The sequence below is a fragment of the Natrix helvetica genome (assembly GCF_964273705.1).
Source record: "Natrix helvetica genome assembly, chromosome: 4".
NCBI lineage: Eukaryota > Metazoa > Chordata > Lepidosauria > Squamata > Natricidae > Natrix > Natrix helvetica.
The window spans coordinates 12,208,277-12,230,578 of NC_138550.1; the positions used below are offsets into that span (position 1 = coordinate 12,208,277).

Sequence of the window (22,302 nt, forward strand, 5' to 3'; positions counted from 1 at the left end):
CTTTTGGAACATGATCCAAAAAAAAAAAGGTTAGCCATCACTGCACTATAATAAATTAAAGGGCCAGGCCATCAGACGACTGTGTTTTGTTTTTTTTCAAACTCCATGTCCAAACCAAAGCAAAGCCATTCTTAATGACATCATGGGCTCCTCCTAACCTCATTGGCTGGAGGTTGCCATAGCAAACGTCAACATTTCTGGCATCGTTGATTCTTTTGGACAGCAGCAGCGCAAGACCCAGTCAAAATTCCTGGATCAGAAGAAAAGCGACTCCAAAATTATTTTTTGGGGGGGTATTTATTTAAATAAGGGGCAAGGTCAGAAAAAGCAGACGATGTCATTGGAGGATCTGTCGTCAACCAATAGGAAATTCCGTCTCCAGGTAGAGGAACTAAGAGAGCACGTAGCTGCCTTGGATTCCGAGAACCAGGAGTTTCTCCACGACAAGGAATACATCAAAGAGCAGCATAGGTGTCTTCGGGAGACTGTGGATCACCTTAAGTCCACCATGGAACACCTGCAGAAAACTGTGGAGGACATCAGAGAAAGCTTGGACCACGTCAACATGGCGATCCACGAATTAGCACTGCAGAACAAGTCTTTGGTGACAGCCAACAACGACCTCAACCAGGAAATGCACGAGGTCACCAGCCAAGTGGCCGTCTTCAAAAACGACAAACCTACCCACGAGAACGACCTCAAGGAGATGCGGAACCTTCCATCCGAGGTTCAAAAGTATGTCCATAACCTGGAGGATAAGCTGTCCGAGATGGAGAACAACTACCACGTGGAGAAAACCCAATCAGGCCAACTGAAGGAGAAAGTCACGACTATTCAGAAAGCCAGAGAACTCCTGAGGACACGCATCAAAGACCTCCAGAACCAACAGGACCTCTGCGTGCAGCAGGCCACGTTTCTGCGGTTGGACCAGGAGAATCAGATGCCAGCGGGCATTCTGATGCATGAACTCGTGGAGGCCAGGCTGGTAGGGGTGGCTCGGGACAGGTCAAAGGAAAGGAAGATTCTACGTTGGTTATGGGTGGCAGTCAAAGTTCTGATGTTATTGCTGTTTGGCTGCTGTGTAATCCTTGGCCTTGTCTTGGCGTACACTTGCTTTTTTAATCCCTTGTTCATCTCTGACGCACTTGTGGGACTCCTCAGTGACCAGAGTATTCAGAGACTTGTGCATCGTTTCTCCCCGTATCTCGAACAGAGAAACAATGGCCTTTTGCCGTATTGAGAAATGAAATTCCATCTCTCCCTTCGTTGACTTGTTACCTAGGATGCAAGGAGGAGAGGAGCGTACCTGGTCATTGAATGTGGTGGAACAACAAAAATAGATTCTTGTGTCTTGGTTTCCAGCATTGGAAACACATAATCCATCGATATGTGTATATAGATCTTCTTTTTTCTATTGTTGGCCCTATCTTCTCCCCCCCCCCCATTGTTTTATTGTTTCTTCTTTCGGTTTTTGCTTAATTAAAGAAAATCAAAAAGCCATTGAATGAATCCATTGTGTTTTCCTTTTACAGTTTTCCAAAGTGAGAAGATGCTCAAAAGGGAGCAAATCAAGAATCAATTCTTATAGCTTCCAATTCACTTGAAGAAATCAGTTGCATGAGAACCTATCTAGCTCGTAGTACCAGTTAAGTTTGGGGAATCTTAGCTATCTCAAAGGGAATGTCCTCAAAGTGCTTTTTTTTTCCAAGAGGCACCTGAATTTACTGATTTTTTTTTCTTTGAAGACGTTTAGCTTCTCATCCAAGAAGCTTCTTCAGCTCTGGCTGCATGGTGGGGAATGGAAGGATTGATACTCCTTGCAGACAGCTGGTCCTTTGCATCCTTCTAGCTAGTTGTTAAGGCCACCTGGGGGTGTATCTGTGTCCTCAGGGTCACCTGAGTGTGGCAAATGGGTGTGGAACCTTCTTGGAACTGTTGAAAGGACTGTGTTGTAGACTGGAGATGGATGATGTCATATCCCTCCCCCTCTGTTATGAGAAGGCTGTTTAATTTTGATCTAGATGGCCCCTTTGACCCCTCTTGATCTATTTTGATCTATGTCAAATTGAACAGCCTTCTCTTAATTGGTGTGTGTGTGTTATATGACATCTATCTCCAATCTCCAACAACTTTGATTTTATGTTGTGTTGGCTAAATAGGCTTGTCGTTATAGAAATGGCTAGTATATATTATTATATAAAAGTAAACATTGGTGCTTCATGTTGTTACCTTATTCTACTGCCCCAAAAGGAGTCGGAAGTCAATGCCTTTTTTTTTTTTTTCCCTCTATCCTACACTTTTCTTCCTCCCCCGTTTCCACCTTTATTATACCCTTATTTTCATTTTTCTTCGTATTTCTGCATTTCATATTTTGGTAAACTAATTTTGAAATGGAAGCGGCAAACATGTCAGAAGAGACTTCCCTAGAAAAGAGGGGAGGGGGCGCTCGCGCAGGGATTGTTCTACATTCAGACCCGCAAGACTGAGGTCAGCTTTGCGAGGTAGCCCAAACAAGATGCATACCCAGAAATATTGGCTTTCCTTCTTTCTTTGAAGGTTACATTAACAGCAACTTGCAAGATAAAGATAATTTCTGACCCCCCTCACTTTTACAAACCAAGAAACTAGAGAGTCCCTTTTTGAGATGCTTCCCACATCCTTGTTCCTTGCTGTGGGCTCAGCTGCCTCTTATCTGGCTGCAATTCTGCAGTTCTTCCTTCTGTCTCCCAAGGTTATTCATAAATATCATGAAATCCAGAGACTCCAGGATGTGCTGTGAAGGGGGTGGAGATTGCAGGGGACTTCAGAGGACAGTCTCCAAGGGAGGGACAGGCAGAGGGTGTCAGACTGGCTCCCTTGCTCCAGGGTCAGACCAGTCCCACACGTGCAGTGATCCATCGCTTGCAGCCGAGAGTAATGTCTGGGCCTTCCACGGGTGCCAAGTGTGGCTAGTGACCACTGGACTGCTCCCATCCTTGCCGGGGATGCCAAAGATGTGTCCTTTGTGAATGAACACCGGCTTGGCTTCCTGGCCTGAGGAGTCCCATTCCTGTGCGTTGTAGACGTGAACTGTCCCATCAAAACCTTGAAGAAATGAGAAATGCAAGTAAATAGCAATAGCACTTAGACCCGTGATGGCAAACCTATGGCACGCCTGCCCGAAGTGGCACACAGAGCCATGTCACCTGCCATGTGACCTCAACTCCACCGTGTATGCGTGCGTGCCTTCCGCCAGCTAGCTGATTTTTGGGTCTCTGCCACGCATGCACGGGGGGCGTGGAGCATGCGGGAGATGTGCATGCATGGCGGGGCAGGGGTCAGGTGGGGGGGGTCATGCCAAGTTTTGCAGATAACGGCCTGTTCCCAGTGTGCGCATGCGCAGAGTTGCCAGACGAAGGGAACAGCTAAAGAACAGGGGTTGACTTGGGAGTAAGGCCACAGGTGGACGATGAATGGCCCCTCCCAGAGGAAATAAAAGAGGAGTGAAGGCAGAGTGGAGTTTGCAGGAGACAATTAGTTTGCTTAATTGGTTCGTGACTCTCCGTGGCTCCTTGCCAAGTTTTGCAGATATCGGCCTGGCAGCTCTCCAAGCCAGATAAGGTCTGTGACTGTAAATCCTCCTTTGAGAGACTTTGCTGGATGTGAATGAGCAGAATTCACAGTAAATCAATAAAAGGTTTTTTTTGTGAGGACAAGGTGTTTGCTTCATGCTCTTGGGAGACCTCAGTCAGAACACCCTCTGCAAATTGTGCCTGCTTTTCATATAGGTTGTTCCTTGGGCCGGCCTCCCCTTTGCACACCAACCACCCCTGCAGCCCCCTAAGGCTGATGGCGGCAAGCGGCATTGCAAAGGTTAAGGACCATCACATCTTACCTGACACCGCCAGGTTGTTGCCCAATACCGGAGCCAAGCTGATGGACAGGAAGTCTGCCCCACAGAGATTAGGGATGGGAACACAGCATTGGGCCATTTTCAAGGGGTGGGAAGGGTGCCTGATGTCCGTCAACACAACGAGGCCGCCCGAGGAGAGACGGGCAATCAGTGGAGTCTCTCCAGAGCCGACTCCTGCACACCAGCTCAGCCCCTGCGTCGGGGCCCAAGCCTCCTCGAGCGCTCCCAGAATCCCCTGCTGTTGCCGGAAGTCCACAAGGAACAGCTGCCCTTTGGCACCACACACCACGGCGGTGGCTTCATCCAGGAAGTCCAGACTGGCAATTTTGTCAGGGCTGGCAGAAGCTAAAGAGGAAAGAATAAAAATTTGAGTTGGGTTGTGAGAGAGAATTCTGCCACAAGGAACTGGAGTTCAAATGATGCCTCCCCAAAAAAACTACCGTATTTTTCAGCGTATAAGACACCTCCCCCCACCCTTAAAAGAGGGTGAAAATTTGGGTGCGTCTTATATACCAAATGTAGCCACAAATGTGAGGCACGGAGGCGGCGATGGCCTGTGGCAATCCCTGCAATCTGGAACAGCTGATTGGGGGCATTCCAGGAAGCCATTCCACCCACCAATCAGCTGCTCATCAGGCTGCAATAATGTGCTGAAGCTGACCTGGCTGTTTGCTATTTGCTGCAAGGACGTATGAGAGTCTGCAGCAGCAATCACACACAAGTAACTGATTCAGCAGGATTCAATAACTTCTCTTTATATATAAATATTCAATACCAAAAGCAGGTTTTCCAATGTGGTAGTTGAGCAGAGAAGTTAAACTTTCAGTTTTAGTTTCAGGTATCAGCACAGCATGCAGCTTTAATACAGAACAAGTCACGCCCAGGCTTCTTGCTGTCTCCTTCCTTGTTGTTCACACAGCAAATACTGTTTGTTTCCAAACAGCCCTCAACTCTCTCACACACTGACAGGACGCTAGCCAGATGAATGCCATGGATGCTGGTAGGCAGAGGCAGAATATTTTTTTTCTTATTTTCCTCCCCAAAAACTAAGGTGCGACTTATAGTCCGAAAAGTATGGTAATTTTGAGCCAATCATGAGGAGATGATAGGTTCCAGTCTCTCTTAAGACATGAAAGCCAGATGGGTGATTTTTGAGCAATCACCAGGAGGCTGTGAATTCTAGTTCCACATTAGGTGAGAAAACCGGCTGGATATCTTTGGGCCACATCACCAGGAGACTCTGAGTTCGAATCCTGCCTTAGGCAGAAAAGTCGGATGGATGACTTTGGCCTAGTCACTGTCTCTCAGCCCAACCCACCTCAAAGGATCGTTGGGGGGAGAATAGGAGAAAGATGTCTTGCCTCTGTTTGTTTCATGAATTACTTATAAAGCAAAAAAGGTGGGATAAGAATCAAATAAAGAAATAAATCTATAAATCACGCATTTATAAATCCCCTTCCTGCTCGCCTCACAATAAGGAGGGTATGGGTTCGGTCCTAGGTAGATGCAGATATTTCTCTCTCTGGGTACAATGAGAATATATCTGCTGAACAGAAATCCGCATTGGTGACAGGAAGGGCATCTGGCCAGTAAACACTGCTAGCTCCATTCAGTTGCCCAGATTCCATTCCGCCAGGGATTACGGGGTCGTTAAAAGATGATGATAAAAAAGCAGAGAGGAACAGAAATAAGAAGGAAAAAAATCAGCATCTCTCCCTATTTCTAACCCTTTGGGAAGCTCTCTTCCTAAGAAAGGGTTTTGAAGAGGGTTTTCAAACTGCCTACCAGCCACCCAAGGACTTTTCTCTGATTCAATTTCCGTCATTTGGAGATTGCAGATTCTTTGCCCGTGGAGGACGCAGGCCGGTTTGGCACAGCTGGTTGCAATTTTGGACCAGGAAGTATCTTCTGTCTTTGTGGGAGAGATGACACTCAGTAGCTTAATCATATCTAGGATGGAAGAGAGGAAAGAAATAAGAACTTCCACAAGACCTTCATTTCCATCTATAAGTACTCCTCAGCGTACGAACGCAGTTGGGACCCGAACTTCCTGTTAAGAAAAGTGGTTATTAAGTGCTCAATTTTACGATAGTTTTTGCAATGTTGTTAAGCGAATCGCAAGGTCATTAAGCAAATCCAGCTTCCCCCATTGACTTTGCTTGTCACAAGCTCTGTGGCAAAGTCGCAATTGGCAATCACTGGGACACCGCAACTGTTATGAATACACACCAGCTGCCAAGCATCCAAATTTGGATCATGTAACTTTGGGGATGCTGCGATGGCCGTAAGTGTGAAGAGCGGTTGTACATAACCTTTTTCAGGGCCATTGTAATGTTGAATGGTCACCAAACACATGCTTGTAAGTTAAAAACTGCCTATAGTTTCCAAAGCATCACTTTTCTGTAATTTCTCTCACTTTAGAGATCATAAACTCAGCTTTTTTTTCCTGGGTATTCTACCGGGTGCCTGGTTGAAATCATACTGGCATCAAAGAAAACGCCAGCCTCTGGCATTACATATAAGGAAAACCTGTATAAAATGTTTTATAGGTGGTACTTACTACTGACAAAATGTTTAAAAACAAGTCCACTAAATGTTGGAAATGTAATCAAACTCTGGGTACATATTATCACATGTGGTGGACATGTCCAAAAGCAAAAATATTTTGGACAAAATGGTTATGGTTAGAAAAAATGTTAAGGCACCATATATAGCTTATAAGCCAGAATTATTTTTGTTAAGGCATATTACCAGAGAAATATGATGAAGGGAATATATATTTCATTTTACATGTTTTGACACCAGCAAGAATTGCACTTTGCGCAACAGTGGAAAAATGAGGAAACACCCACAGAAGAAGAAATAATTTTAAAAAATATTAGACTGAGCAGTAATGGATAGACTAACATTGAAGATAAAAGAAAAGGAAGACACAGAATAGTTTCAAACTTGGGACTTGTTTTACCAATGGTTAGATATTAGAGGTAGAAACTACAGTAGGTGTTTAATATTGTTATGTAAACAAAATGACTCAGACAGTACACTGCTCACTAAGCACTTATTGTATACAAAGAGAAACTATATAAATAAAATTTATTTTAAAAAAAACTATATAAATAAAATTTATTTTAAAAAAACTATATAAATAAAATTTATTTTAAAAAAGAGAGAGAAATGTCAGCCTCTGAGCATTGGTGAGCTGTACCTTTGTCTCAAAGTCAAGAATTATAAAGGGAAAGTTAGAAGAAAAGCAATTCCTTCTTTCTTTGTGTCTTCAAAGGAGTAGAATGGCAAAGATGCCAGAGATGTACAAACGTTATGAAACCTCTTTATCGTCAAAACAGAGGGGGGGGGTTGTACTAGATGACCTACAAGGTCCCTTCCAACTATGTTAATCTGCAATCAGTTAAACTTTTTTTTAAAGGTGGCTTTCATTTAATCAAACCAGATATTCCTTCAAAATTCACAGAATTAGCATTGTTTGTGCCAGTGTGTCTCATAGTTAGCTGGGGAATTCTGGGAATTGAAGTCTACTCATTTTTCAGTTTCTCACACTGGTTTATGCTAACAGTTGTGAGGAATTTACATTACGGAAAAGGACTCGGGTATCTTCTTTAGAAGAGCAACTAATTAAATTGTGGAAGCGAAAAAACTTTTCGTCCTTGTCCCTGCAAACTGTGAGTTGGGTCTGGCCGTCCTAAAGTTGAAACCCGGTTGGGAAGTGAAGTACTTTCTTGGAGGCACACCTGTTTCATCCGATTCCATTCTCCAAATCTGAAGTCTGCTGTCCGGTGGCCCACTGGTTACCAACAAGCTGAAAGCACAAATCAAGAAGAAATAGAGCAGTGAAAAATAATTTTCTCTCCATCACACAAAAAATCCATTTTAAGATGGATGGACTACAGCTCCCAGAATTCTGGAAGTTGAAGTCCATCCATCTTAAAGTTCGTGAAGTTGAGAAACGCTACTATAAACAAGACTAAACTGAGTTGGTGGGGCAGGATGATGGTGGGAACAGCTCTTGTCTGAATGCAATAGGTTCAGCATAGGTTTTCCTTGGTTGCACATCTCTCAAAGCTATCCAAGGAAGGCATCCTCAGCTATCCAATGGAAGGCATCCTCAGGTCTTGTGGCAATGAATTCCACAGGCAATGATGTGGTAGAGAGTCACTAGGACCAATATTATTCAGAAACATGTGAATGTGGCAACAATTTAGAATGGAATGGGATGGAATGGAATGGGTTGGGTTGGGTTGGAATGGAATAGAATAGAATTCTTTATTGGCCAAGTGTGATTGGACCCACAAGGAATTTGTCTTTGGTGCATATGCTCTCACTGTACATAAAAAGACAAGATACATTCGTCAAGAATCATAAGGTACAACACTTAATGATAGCCATAGGGTACAAATAAGCAATCAGGAAACAATATCAATATAAATCGTAAGGATACAAGCAACAAAGTTACTGTCCTGCAGTCATAAGTGGGAGGAGATGGATGATAGGAACGATGAGAAAACTAATAGTAATTGTAATGCAGCTTTAGTGAACGGTTTGACAGTGGTGAGGGAATTATTTGTTTAGCAGAGTGATGGCATTCGGGAAAAAACTGTCCTTGTTTCTAGTTGTCTGGTGTGCAGTGCCCTATAGTGTCGTTTTGAGGGCAGAAGTTGAAATAATTTACATCCAGGATGTGAGGGGTCTGTAGATATTTTCACAGCCCTCTTTTTGACTCGTGCAGTATACAGGTCCTCGATGGAAGGCAGGTTGGTAGCCATTGTTTTTTCTGCAGTTCTAATTATCCTCTGAAGTCTGCGTCTGTCTTGTTGGGTTGCAGAACCAAGCCAGACAGTTATAGAGGTGCAGATGACAGACTCAATAGATTTCAGGTTAATGTGAGCTTTGAGTTCAGGAAACGGTGGGAAACCAACTTATCTCCTTCATAACGACCCACTTCTGTTCCGTGAAATTTGAGAATTTGGTGACCTTCTAAAGGGGCCCCAGAAAAACTTGACGTGGTGTCTGTTGAATTCAGAGATAGCCATAGAGACTCATGCTAGGTATCCTTGAACCAGGATGAGTATGAGGAAAACAGATAAGACACATAGAAGGAATGTGCGGGAACTGAGGCAATCTTGAAGTTCTTATTTCTCTCTACAGTTTATCAAAACTTCTAGGGCAATGTAGTAAAAGTTTTTTTTTCATTAAGACTACAACTCTTGCTTGAGATTAGTAACAGCAGAAGGCTGGAGAAACAGAGATAGTCCCCAACTTCCAACTACAATTGAAACCAAAACTTCTGTTTCTAAATGAAACATTTGTTAAGTGCATTTCCCCCCATCTTATCACCTTTCTTGTCACGGTTGAGTGAATCACTGCAGTTATTAAGGCAGCAAAATGACTGCTAAGTGAATCTGGCTTCCCCATTATTGATTTTTGCTTGTCAGAAGGTTGCAAAAAGTGATCACACATGACCTAGGGACACTGAAACCGTCATAAATATGAGTCAATTGCCAAGCATCTGAATTTTAATCAAGTGATCACAAGGCTGCTGAACAGTTGTGTGAGAAACAATCATAAGTTACTTTTTTCATTGCCATTGTAACTTCAGTCACTAAATGAACTGTTGTTTACCTGTAACTTGAGGTTTGCTGATTATGAATGTTGATGCTTACACCATCTATTACCTGTGCACATTTGTGACTGTATCATTTTCTCCTCCTTTTTTGAAATATATCAGTGCATTCTTTTGTCTGTAGGAGTTCCTACAGTGCACCGTGTTAAATAAATACTACAGCAAGCCTTGATTATTGGTTTTTGGGCTCCTGTGTTTGATTGTACATTAGCATCCTAATGAGAGCTGCAGTGGCGCAGTGGTCAGAGTGCAGTACTGCAGGCTAGTTCTGCTGACTGCCAGCTGCCTGCAATTTAGCAGCTCAAATCTCACCAGGTTGACTCAGCCTTCCGTCCTTCCAAGGTGGGTTAAATGAGGACCCAGATTGTTGGGGGGCAATAGGCTGACTCTGTAAACCGCTTAGAGAGGGCTGTAAAAGCGCTGTGAAGCGGTACGTAAGTCTAAGTGTTATTGCTATCCTGAATGCTTCAGACCCTAAAAAAAAATCACAGTCCCATCATCCACATCAAGGGTGTGTGCAATGTGTGAAACTCATCAGTGTGTTCACAAGAGACCCCTGCGGCAAAATTATTTCACGCACAAAAATGGTAGGATGCTTCAATGGAGGAATGGTTGCAAAAGCTGATGGAGTTGGCAGAGATGGCTAAATTGACTGCTTTAAACAAGGTGGGGGAGGGGGGAACCCCACAAGTACTATTGTGGAAACCGCTTCTGGACTTTGTGCTTCAGGTGGGAAAAAAGGAAACTTTGATTTTGGGTTTTACTGATTGTATAGAGGGTTAGTTTATACCTCTATGTAAAGGTAAAAAGTCGAGGATCGATGTCACTTCTTATTCTACTGCACTAAAGGGAGTCAAAAGTCAATGCCTTTTCTTCCTTTTTCTCTTCTCTACACTTTGCTCTTCCCTTTTCCCTCTCCCATATTTCCTATTACTTGCTTTTGTATTTCTGTATTTTATATTATGATCTAATAAAAAGCATTGTCAAAAAAAATTATAAAGACAAGAAAACTGTATCTATGGCCCAGATTAGCGCTAAAGTCGGCTGTCAATGAGGCAGTAACGTTTCTTTGAAATATAGTTTTTGCTTCTCCTTTTAGGCCTTCCTAACTCAACTTAAGCGGGACGCGGTGGCTCAGTGGCTAAGATGCTGAGCTTGTCGATCAGAAGGTTGTCAGTTCAGCAGTTTAAATCCCTAGTGCCGCATAACGGAGTGAGATCCCATTACTTGTCCCAGCTTCTGCTAACCTAGCAGTTCGAAAGCACGTAAAAAATGCAAGTAGAAAAATAGGGACCACTTTGGAGGGAAGGTAACAGCGTTCTGGGCGCCTTCGGCATTTACTCATGCCAGCCACATTACCACAGAGAGGTCTTCGGAGAGCGCTGGCTCTTCAGCTTTGAAGGGAAGAGGAGCATTGCCCCCTAGAGTTGGGAACGACTAGCACACCTGTGCAAGGGGAACCTTTATCTTTACCTTAACTTAAGTCATCAACAAGGCTTTTAACTTCCTACCTGGTTCCTGGGACATGTTTGAGTCTGTAGATGGGCCGATCACAGATTCCACCCCTTTCGACCTTGAAATCTCTCTCCGGACATAAGCCCTGCAAAAACAAAAAGCTCCAAGGATCCACTCGTCACATTGAAAGAAAATAAAACAGACCAGAACAACAAGATAACATTGGCCACAACTTTTTAAAAACAAAACAAATAAAGGGAAAAGTTAGCATTTGCACTGCCTGCACCCTGCTGAAGCTACTGGCCAGTGCCCAGCTCCCTGGTAGCATTCAGCTGATTGTGGAAAAGAGAAGCCGAGTCAGCCTTGGATCACTGGGACGGTTGAGTACAGCTATTCCTCGACTTACGACCACCACCGAGAGCAGATTTTCTGTTGCTAAGCAAGGTTGTCCCAAAGGTACTTTTTCAAAAGGCAACTGGGCTTGCATGGCTTTTTTTCTTGAAAATGTTTCGCTTCTCATTCAAGACGCTTCTTCGTGTCAATTCCTAACATTGCCAGTGAGAGAAGAGGGGGTAGTGCATTCCACGCATACTGTCGGCTGAAGTCGGATCTCAGATCACTGCAGCAGGCTTGGGAGGGGTGCAACTCATAGGGGAATGTGATTTATGACACAGACTGAGGGGAGGGAAGGAACAGGGGTAAAGTTCAGCTATAAAATCAAAGTAAGCTTAGACCTGACTATGAAAAGATCTTGCCTATGGTGCTCCTAATAAATGACTAGTTTTGTATTGAATGTTGCCTCGATACTCACGAATCAATTAGGGCATTTTTAGGAAACCTGACACTTCGGTCCTAACCGAATGGCGGGGAATGGATGGATTGATACTCTTTATATTCAAGTAAGCGGGTTGACGAGCAAGTCACGGTGGATTTTCTTGCCATGGTCAAGGGAATCACTGTGTTGCTAAGTGAATCATCTGCGTGTTAAGTGGATCTGCCTTCCCCTGTGGACATTGCTTGTCAAGAGATCAGTTGGGAAGGATGCAAACGACAATCACACGGATGCTGCAACTGTCATAAATACACACAGGACCCAAGTTTTGATCACATGACCACGGGGACTATTATATCTACCCTGGGCTACACACAGGTCCAATAACCGTTCAGCATGATGGCAGTTGTAATCCTCAGATTTGGAGACGGTCAGGGTAGGCAAGAGGCTCTGGGATGCAGCTAAGTTTGGGGTGATGCTTCTTATACTTCCTATATACAGGTAGTCCTCGACTTACGACAATTCTCTTAGTGACCGCTCAAACTTATAATGGCACCGAAAAAAGTGACTGACAATCATTTTTTCACTCTTACAACTTTTGTAGCTGCCGCATGATCATGTGATCAAAATTCAGATGCTTGGCAACCGGTTCATACTTATGCCCGTTGCTGCATCCCAAGGTCATGTGATCGCCTTTTGCAAACTTTTGACAAAACAAAATCAAGGGGGAAGCCAGATTCACTTAAGAAACATATTAACCACCTCAACTGCAGTGATTCACTTAAGAACCGTGGAAATGAACACATCTGGAAATGAAATTGTTTTCTTATGCAATAATAGAAAGTTATATTTACTGTTGTGAAAGGTTTTTTTTTTTACTTTTTATTTTTTATTATGCAATAAGAGCACTTATCTACACAATACATGAAGAACAATAATGAACCTAATGTATCAGAGTGGGATGATTTGAACCTCTAGGTATTACTGTAGGTAGTGATCATTCTATACCAGGGGTGTCCAAACTTGGGAACTTTAAGACTTGTGGACTTCAACTCCCAGAATTCCCCAGCCAGCCTGGCTGGGGAATTCTGGGAGTTGAAGTCCACAAGTCTTAAAGTTCTCAAGTTTGGACACCCCTGTTCTATACTATAAAGATTTTTGCTATACTAAATGGACTAATGATGATGTAATGAACAATGGATACATATATGAACTGAAATACCTAAAGACTATGTGGATGAATAATTAATAATGGAAAATTATATTTGGAGTTGCGGATGATTGATGACATTATGGTTAATTGAAAGTATAAATATGCAATATGAATTAATGGGAATCTTTTGTTTTAATCTTTGTTTTTACTCTCTAGAGATAGGCGATATTATAATTCTACAAAGACTTATTGTTACTTAATAGATAATTATGGATTTAAGAAAATAAGGGCTGTCACAAATGAAAGAATATTAATGGTAATCTGAACACAATGCTCAATGAAATATTTAGTTATGTTTAATGGATAACCAGTGACTTTATTTTTAATTGTAAAAACTGTTGCACAAAAACCTGTAACCAAACGACATGCTTGATGAAATTGAGGAAAGATGTTTTTTCTCCTTGCTTTTGTTCTGTATGCGTTGTCTTTTGTTTTTTAAAGAAAAAAAATTATTTAAAAAAACAAAAAACAACCGTGGCAAGAAACATCATAAAATGGGGCAAAACTCACTTAGCAAATGTCTTGACAACCACAGAAATTTTGGGCTCCATTGCATTGCGGTCGAAAGTCGAGAACCGCCATGTAATACAAATCCAGATATTGGATTCTCTTATCCCGGGTGAATTTGTCCAATCTCCTTAGAAAACCAACTAAGCGAACAGCTTAGTTAACAGCAGTCCCTACATCTAGTGGAAGTGAGTTCCACAGGATACTTTTGCACCGGAGAGAGCCACCAGCTTGCAGATAACCCTGCCAGTGTGATCTCTACTTTACCTTATTCTGTTTTGCAAGCAGCCTCGGAGGCAGAAGGAGCTGCAGAATTTCGTTCCTGCTCCCCTTCTCGTATCCAGCGACACAAATGCCTGGGGAGAAAATCACAATCAATTTCGGCATTGCAAACAGGCGAACAGCCATGCTACAGGTAATCCTCCACTTACAACCATTCATTGAGCAATCATTCGAAGTCACCACGGCACTGGAAAAAGTTCTCACATTCCCAGCCAGCCAGCCATGCAAATGGGCGAAGCCATATTCCAGGGGTGTCCAAACTTGGCAACTTTAAGACTTGTGGACTTCAACTCCCAGAATTCCCCAGCCAGCTCTGCTCTGCTGGCTGGGGAATTCTGGGAGTTGAAGTCCACAAGTCTTAAAGTTGCCAAGTTTGGACTCTGCTCTGCTGGCTAGGGAATTCTGGGAGTTGAAGTCCACAAGTCTTAAAGTTGCCAAGTTTGGACACCCCTGCCATATTCATTGAACCATTGCATAATTCACTGAACAACTAGAGTGATTCACTTAACAAAAAAAAAAAGTTCATAAAATCAGGCGTCCCTCACTTAACACTGCCTTGCTTAGCAACGGTTGTGAGGGATTCAATTTTGGTCGTACGTTGAGGAATACCTGTACTTACTGGAACCCACTTTTTTAAAAAAAAGTCCTTTCCCTACCTACCCCATTGGAGCAATTATTTTCAACTTAGCCTTCCCACAAAGTTGGTTTCCTGATCTGCTCCACCAGAAAGGCTGATGGTTCTCTTGGAGCAGGGGTGTCAAACTCAAGGCCTGTGAGCCGAATCTGGCCTGAGGGATGCTTAGATCTGGCCCGCGGGACTGGCCTGAAAATAGCAAAGGACCGGCCCGTGATGCATCTGCCAGTGAAAATGGAGCGCCATTTTCACTGGCAGAGGGCTGCAGGAGGCTGTCACAGCCGAAAATGGAGCTCAGGAGCCCATTTTGTCTGGCAGAGGGCTGCAGGAGGCCGTCGCAGCCAAAAACGGAGCTCGGGAGCCCATTTTCTCTGACAGAGTACTCAGGCTGCCACAGGTACCCCTGACATGAGTGATATCACGCCCCCCCAGAGGTCAAACACAACCGTGATGCAGCCCTCAATGAAATAAAGTGGAAATCTTGGTGGAAATCACGATCCTTCTCCATGGTGTGGAAATGTGGAGCCCAGGAGGGGAAAAAACTCTCCTCAGGAGACTCTTCCCACTGCAGCTACCCCCAACTCATCCAGGTCAAACCTTGCAAGGCAATGAGGAGTCACTCACGTTGGTCTCCTGTCCATTCGATGACTCTGGTGGGCCCGGGAAGTTCAAAGAGATGCAGGTCGTTGTATCTAAGCAAGATAAATGGGGAGGGGGAGGGCACATTCAAGAAGGGGAAAGGAAATGGCCAATGGTCTGTATCCCAATGAAGGCAGCAATGCTCCATTTTAAGGCAAAAATAGAGGGAACGTTGCCTGACCCTGCAAACCTTGGGATTGTCTGAAGAGCGCAATAACAAGCAAGGTCATCGTTGGATGAAGCATCCAAGACCCATGATAGGGAGATAATTACAGATAGTTCTCGGCTTACAACCATTTAAAATGACAATGGCACTAACAAAAGGCCTTATGACCAGTCCTCAAATTTACAGCCATAACAGCATCCCCAGTAACAGATTAACAGAGTTAGAAGGGACCTTGTAGGTCATCTAGTCCAACCCCACCGCTCAAGCAGGAGACCCTACACCATTTCTGACAGATGGCAGTCCAGTCTCTTCTTGAAAGCCTCCAGTGATGAAGCTCCCACAACTTCTGAAGGCAACTCCTGTTCCATTGGTTGATAGTTCTGTCAGAAAATGTCTCCTTGTTTCTAGGTTGAATCTCTCCTTGATTAGTTTCCATCCATTATTCCTTGTCTGGCCTTCAGGTGCTTTGGAAAATAGCTTGACGCTCTCCTCTCTGTGGTAGCCCCTCAAATATTGGAAGACTTCTCTCATGTCTCCCCTGGTCCTTCTCTTCACTAGACTAGCCATTTCCAGTTCCTGTAACTGTTCTTCACATGTTTTAGTCTTCAGTCCCCTAATCATCTTTGTTGCTCTTCTCTGCACTCTTTCTAGAGTCTCCACATCTTTTCTACATCGTGGTGACCAAAGCTGGATGCAATATTCTAGGTGTGACCTTACCAAGGCCTTATAAAGTGGTACTAGTACCTCACTTGATCTTAATTGTATCCCCGTTAATGCAATTTAGGATTAGCAATTGGCATTGCACTGGATGAGGGTCAAGTGATCATCGTTTGCAACCTTCCCATCTATCTTCGGACAAGCAGGATCAATGGGGGGACTCAGATTTGCTTAATGATCACGTGATTCAGTTAGCAATTGCAGCGATTTGCTAAAATTGACTCGCATAACAACTGCCTTGATTAGCAAGGGAAATTCTGGTCTCTATTGTGGTTGTAAGTCTAGGATCACCTATAGCGGAGCTTACATAATACTTTAAAACTGGTCCCCGAATTAAGCCACTTTCTGAGTTCACACACTACCAATAAACCGCAACATAACCTGATTTGTCATGAGAAAAATCTACCATGTAGCAGCTAACGGCCTACATACATGGACTTGATAATGAATGAAAATGCCAACAAGCCAGATTGGCAGCACAGAAAGCAGAGGCCAGTCAAGGTTACCACTCGGTGAGGAAAGCTGGTTTGCAACTGACCTTCATCCCAAAGGTGCTTTTTTCAGGAGGCAACTGGACTTTCTCGTTTTGCTTTGAAAAGGTTTCACTTCTCACCCAAGAAGCTTCTTCAGCTTTGACGGGATGGTGAAATCCTTCCATTTCCCCACCATTCAGTCAGAGCTGAAGAAGCTTCTTGGGTGAGAAGTGAAACCTTTTCAAAGCAAAACCAGAAAGTCCAACTGCCTCTTGAAAAGAAAAGAAAAAGCACCTGTTCCGGGAGTTCTCACCTATCTGTTGGAAATGCAACCAACAACATGGAACATACTACCATATGTGGTGGACGTGCACATCTGCGACAAAATATTGGGGAAAAAATAAGATTGGCTAGAGGAGATTACTACACACCAAATTACACTAAATTATTTTTCTTAGGAATTATAAAAGGAAATTTATGAAAAAAATATTAGATACTTAATCCTACACATAATCACAGCAGTGGGAATTACATTCGCACAAAATTGGAAAAATAATTATACACCAACAGAAGAAAATGTAATAAAAATATATATATTGGAATGTGCAGAGATGGATAGGCTCACGAAAGAACTAAAAGAGAAAGGAGAATCTGAATATTACTCCGTATGGGATTTATGATATAATTGGCTAGAGGAAAAGGGGGGGGAGGGGTAGCAGGAATGCAAAAAAGAAAGGAAGAAAGATCAACACATTAATAAACAACTACAAAACCGGAAAATGATTAAAAGGTAGAAATGCGAGATAGACTGTAGCAAATAATTATACAAAACGACTCAAAGGTAGTAAAGACTGTTATGCATAGAATATATAGAACAGGGGTGTCCAAACTTGGCAACTTTAAGACTTGTGGACTTCAACTCCCAGAATTCTCCAGCCAGCGACACAAATGCCTGGGGAGAAAATCACAATCAATTTCGGCATTGCAAACAGGCGAACAGCCATGCTACAGGTAATCCTCCACTTACAACCATTCATTGAGCAATCATTTGAAGTCACCACGGCACTGGAAAAAGTTCTCACATTCCCAGCCAGCCAGCCATGCAAATGGGTGAATTCTGGGAGTTGAAGTCCACAAGTCTTAAAGTTGCCAAGTTTGGACACCCCTGATATAGAATATTATATACAGAGTGAAAAAAATGTATGAAATAATATAAATGCGCATATATATAAAGTTATAGTTATAAAAGATTTAATTGTATAGATAAAAGAATCACAACAGATATGTAAAAAAAAAGTAGTGTGTTGCAAAGATGTGAAGTTTGTACAAACAAAATAAAAAGTTTAAAAATTAAAAAAAGAAAGAAAGGGGAAAAAAACACCTTTGGGACAACCGTGACCTGGATGACTGAGAATCTCTCTAGAGACAGCTGATCTTGGCTTGTACTACTTGGTGGGACCCACTCCAGTGGCAATCGGGGTTTGGGGGTGGGAGGCGCTTTAAAAGCACCCCGTTCCTTGGGTTTAACAATCACATGATACTGCAACGATTAATGCAATGGGAAAGCCAAACCCTCCCCCCCCGCACCCGCCTGTTCTTTCTCAGGGTTGCCCATGGATCATAAAAGAATCCAAGATTGCTTGAGTTAGGAAAACGAAACCCGGCGTGGCTAAAAGGAGGGACTGAAGTCGGTGGAGGGAGGAGAGGCGGGAGGGGCAGGCTTGGGGGGGGGGGGCTTCACACCCCCACACCCCAAGAGCCCCTCCATCTTGGGCAAAGATGCAAAGGGTTGCAAACGCAGCTCCAGCCACTGGCTCGCCCAGAGGCTTCGAGCTGGAAGCCCCATCACGCTGGGGCAAGTCCTGGGGAGGGCAATTGGCTGGGGAGGATGGAAGCTGCATTCTCCCCCGGGCCAGGGAAGGAGACTCACAGCCTCAGGGAGTCCATCAACCATGCTTCCTCCTCCTCCTCTTCCTCCATTGCCGTCGCGGAAGCAGCTGCGGCCACGGAAGCCTTCGGAGCAACGAGTGACGTCATCTCTTCCGGGGAACTCCGGGGCGGGGACACCCAAGCTCCGCCCCCCCCGCCGATCCTTCCTGTCCCGGCCAGGCGGGGGCTGCAGAGAGCCCGTCCTTGCTGCGCCGGTGCTATGCTTGCGCGTTGGCTGTCGACGAAGGGGTTTGCGATCCGGTAACCGGGGCTAGCATTTAGCCGAGACCATCTTCCCCGCGACCCGTTCGCCTGCGTGCAGAAGTGACTTCTTCGCTTGCAAAATTGATCCCTAAGGCAAGCCCAGGGCGTTGGGTTTGCGCAATACACACGGTTCACTCCACCTTAACTACTCCTTGAATAAATGGATAGTCCGTCTCTCTTTCAGGGATGACTGTACTTCTTCCTCCTGTCGTTTGAATGCAGCCGGTCGGCCTTCAATTCAATTCAGAATAGAGCTGGGAGGGACATTGGATCTCTACTAGTCCAACCCCCTGCTCAGATAGGAAACCCTACCTAGGAACAAAAGAACAAAAGAGCTGGGGTGGCGCACTGGTTAGAAGGCAGTATTGCAGGCTAATTCTGCTGACTGGCGGCTGCCTGCAGTTCGATTCTCACCAGGCTCAAAGTTGACTCGGCCTTTGAGGCGGGTAAAATGAGGACCTAGATTGTTGTGGGGGCAACAAGCTGAACTATGTAAAACTGCTTAGAGTGGGCTGTAAAAGAACTGTGAAGAGGTATATAAGTGCTAATGCTAAAAAGAAACCTCCATGTGTAGGAGCTGTTACTCAAATGGGATATAACAAAAGGAGAGGGTTGTTGGCTTTCTGCCCAGCTTGGATGCTTCCCAGAACAAGTGCTTGGCAGCTAGAATAAACAGGACACTCACTATACCAGCGGTTCTCAACCTGTGGGTCAGGACCCCTTTGGGGGGTTGAACGATCCTTTCACGGGTCGCCTAAGACCATTGGAAAACATTGCAACATGAAGGATGCTAACACAACAAAGACACCCATGCAAACAGATTTTCAGAACTTGACACATGAATCAAGTCCTGAGTTCGAAGATCAAACACTTTATCGTTCGGTCATTGGGTCACTGTTGTACATTAGTAGTTGGACCAGACCCGACATTGCACTTAGTGTTAATCTCTTATCACGACACGTAGGTAAGGCAAAACAATTTCATTGGACATGCCGTTAAGAAGTTATTGACATACCTGAAACACACTAAACACATGAAGTTACTGCTAGAACCAACACATACTGATTATGCAGAATTATGTTGTTATGCAGATTCTGATTGGGCAAGTGATAAGAAATCACGCAAAAGTACTTCAGGTTACATGATGTTCCTGAATGGATGTCCTGTTTACTGGCAAGTGAGAAAACAGAATTTTGTTTCTTGTTCATCTACTGAAGCTGAATATGCTTCAGTGTTTCAGATGCATGTAATTCTGCAACATGGTTTGATGCTTTGATCGCAGATATCTGGACACGTCTGATTCGACCGATTACCGCCTTTGGGGGTCGAACGATCCTTTCACAGGGGTCGCCTAAGACCATCGGAAAACACATATTTTCGATGGTCTTAGGAACCGAGACACCAATTTGATGGTTGGGGGTCACCACAACATGAGGAACTGTATTAAAGGGTCGTGGCATTGGGAAGGTTGAGAACCACTGCACTATACTATATCAGACAAGTGGCGGTCTAGTCTCTTCTCAAAAGCCTCCAGTGATGATGCAACCACAACTTCTGAAAGCAACCTCTGTTCCATTGGTTAATTGTCCTCACGGTTAGGAAGTTTCTCCTTAGTTCCAGGTTGCTTCTTTCCTTGATTAGTTTCCACCCATTGGTTCTTGTCCTGCCCTCAGGTGCTTTGGAGAATAGCTTGACTCCCTCTTCTTTGTGGTAACCCTTCAAATGCTGCTATTATGTCCCTCTTGGTCCTTATTTTTTCTAGACCATTCGAACCCAGTTTCTGCAGCCGTTCTTCATATGTTTTACTCTCTGGGCCTTTAATCATCTTAGTTGCTCTTCTTTGCACTCCCCCCCCCCAAAAAAAAGTCTCATTGATTTTGGAAAAAGTGCAAAGAGCAACTCAGCAATTCTTAAGTAATTTGTAATACTTAGAGCAACTCGAATTGACCTCTTTGGAGTGTTTCCACTGGCTGCTCGATTCTAGGCTTTTTTGGTACAGTTGCCTCTTGAAAAAAAAGAAAGAAAAAGCACTATTGGGATAACCATGACTTGGATGAATGATAATCTCCATAGATGTTCAGCTCTTTAGCATCTTTGGATAGTTATTAACGTAGATGTTAACTGCCAGCTGATGTTAAGAACGGCTCTGTTCAGTCAAAGTTTAGATAGAATGATTTAGGTGGACTAGTTCTGGTTGAAGCTAATTCATGGCTCGCTTGTAAAAAGTTCTTTCTTCGTTGGCTACTAAAATTAATGGGCCAGGCCCTAATGTGAATGCAACTGGAGGACTGATTTTTCCCAAACTTCAGGTCCAAGCCAAATCCAAGCCATTGTTTGTGACATCATTTGCTCCTTCGAATCTCATTGGCTGGAGGACCATGGCAAGTGTCAACATTTCCAGCTTTGTTGGCTATTCTGGATAGCAGCACTGGCTAGATCAGGTTCAAAATACCTGGATCTGAAGAAAAGCAACTGCAAAATTGTTTTATTAAGTATTTATTTATATTGGGGGTGAGGTTAGAAAAGTGGGGTTCAACACTACACTAGAGAAGTGGTCATACCTGCTTCACTAGCAACCTCCACACCTGGGACTGAATCTCACCATCTGAAATGGCAAAGGTACACACCTGCCTAAGGGGTTGGCCGGCTAACAATAACATAGACTAAGAAACATCTGTAGGAGTTAGGAGCCAAAAATTGGCTTTCAGATATCCTAGTTTTTTTGGCTATGGTGACCCCAAAGATAGAAATTGTTCTGGCTCAGTGATTTGAGGAAGTTAACCTAAAAAGATACTCCATTGATCAGATATACTTCCAATGTTATTGCACATTTGTTAAAACTATCAATCCATTGCATATCAAGTCCTGCTTCTAAACTGCTGACACCTTCTTTTTATGACAATTATTGTCAAAAGTGACTATTGTCCTGGAAGGAACTGGAAGGAAAAGGGGACGCTGACGGTTGAAGAGTGGACTTTAAAAATAATTGAACTGGTAGAGATGGCGAATTTAACTGCATTGATTAGAGATAATGGATTAGATAAGTTTATAAGAGACTGGAAGCCATTTGTGGACTTTCTGTATGTCGAACACAATAACTGATGATTAATGGAGGGCTTTGAAGAGCAGCATGGTGGCCTAGAGGTGGAACTCTTACCCTACAATCAAGGGGCTTGTGAGTTCGATCATCGGTAGTGACAGATATTTCTGTCTTTAAAATATTTGCTGTGAACCCCACGTAGGTGTCAGGAAGGGCATCTGGACAGTAAATGCTCAGCTACATTCAGTTGTCCTGACTCACCCTGATGCAAAGGATTGCAGAGTCATTAAAGGGTGGTGGGGAATGGAGGGTTTGGAAGATTAGTTTTACCTTTGGGGTTATCTGTGGACTTCTTTTTTTAATATGTAGCAAATAGAGGTTCGGTTCATTGGATTGCTACATAAACAAATTTCCACATTTTTTATGTGACATAGCATTTGTATCAAATATACCATATTTTTCAGAGTATAAGACGTACCTTTTTCCCTCAAAAAAGAGGGTGAAAATCTTGATGCATCTTATACACTGAATACAGCATTTTTGGCCTCCCGAAGCCCCGCCCCCTTTGCAAAAATGGCCATGCATATTCTTTAAGAGGCTTCCAGAATGCTCCTGGGGGCTGGGGAAGGCAAAAATGAATGGGAAATGGGCCGTTTTTTTCTTGTTTTTGCCCCCCCAGCCCCC

General features: G+C 43.6%; 1 protein-coding gene across 1 annotated transcript; it reads right to left on the bottom strand.

The window, feature by feature from the left end:
• Positions 1 to 2,532: 2,532 nt before the first annotated feature.
• Positions 2,533 to 18,760, bottom strand: WDR73 (WD repeat domain 73). The gene is made up of 8 exons (XM_081951664.1): positions 18,316 to 18,760; positions 15,015 to 15,082; positions 13,742 to 13,830; positions 11,039 to 11,127; positions 7,639 to 7,706; positions 5,678 to 5,842; positions 3,875 to 4,237; positions 2,533 to 3,084 (listed from the first exon to the last, which is right to left on the bottom strand). The coding sequence occupies exons 1-8, from the start codon at positions 18,420 to 18,422 to the stop codon at positions 2,843 to 2,845; spliced, it is 1,191 nt and encodes a 396-aa protein (XP_081807790.1). The 5' UTR covers positions 18,423 to 18,760; the 3' UTR covers positions 2,533 to 2,842.
• Positions 18,761 to 22,302: the final 3,542 nt, after the last annotated feature.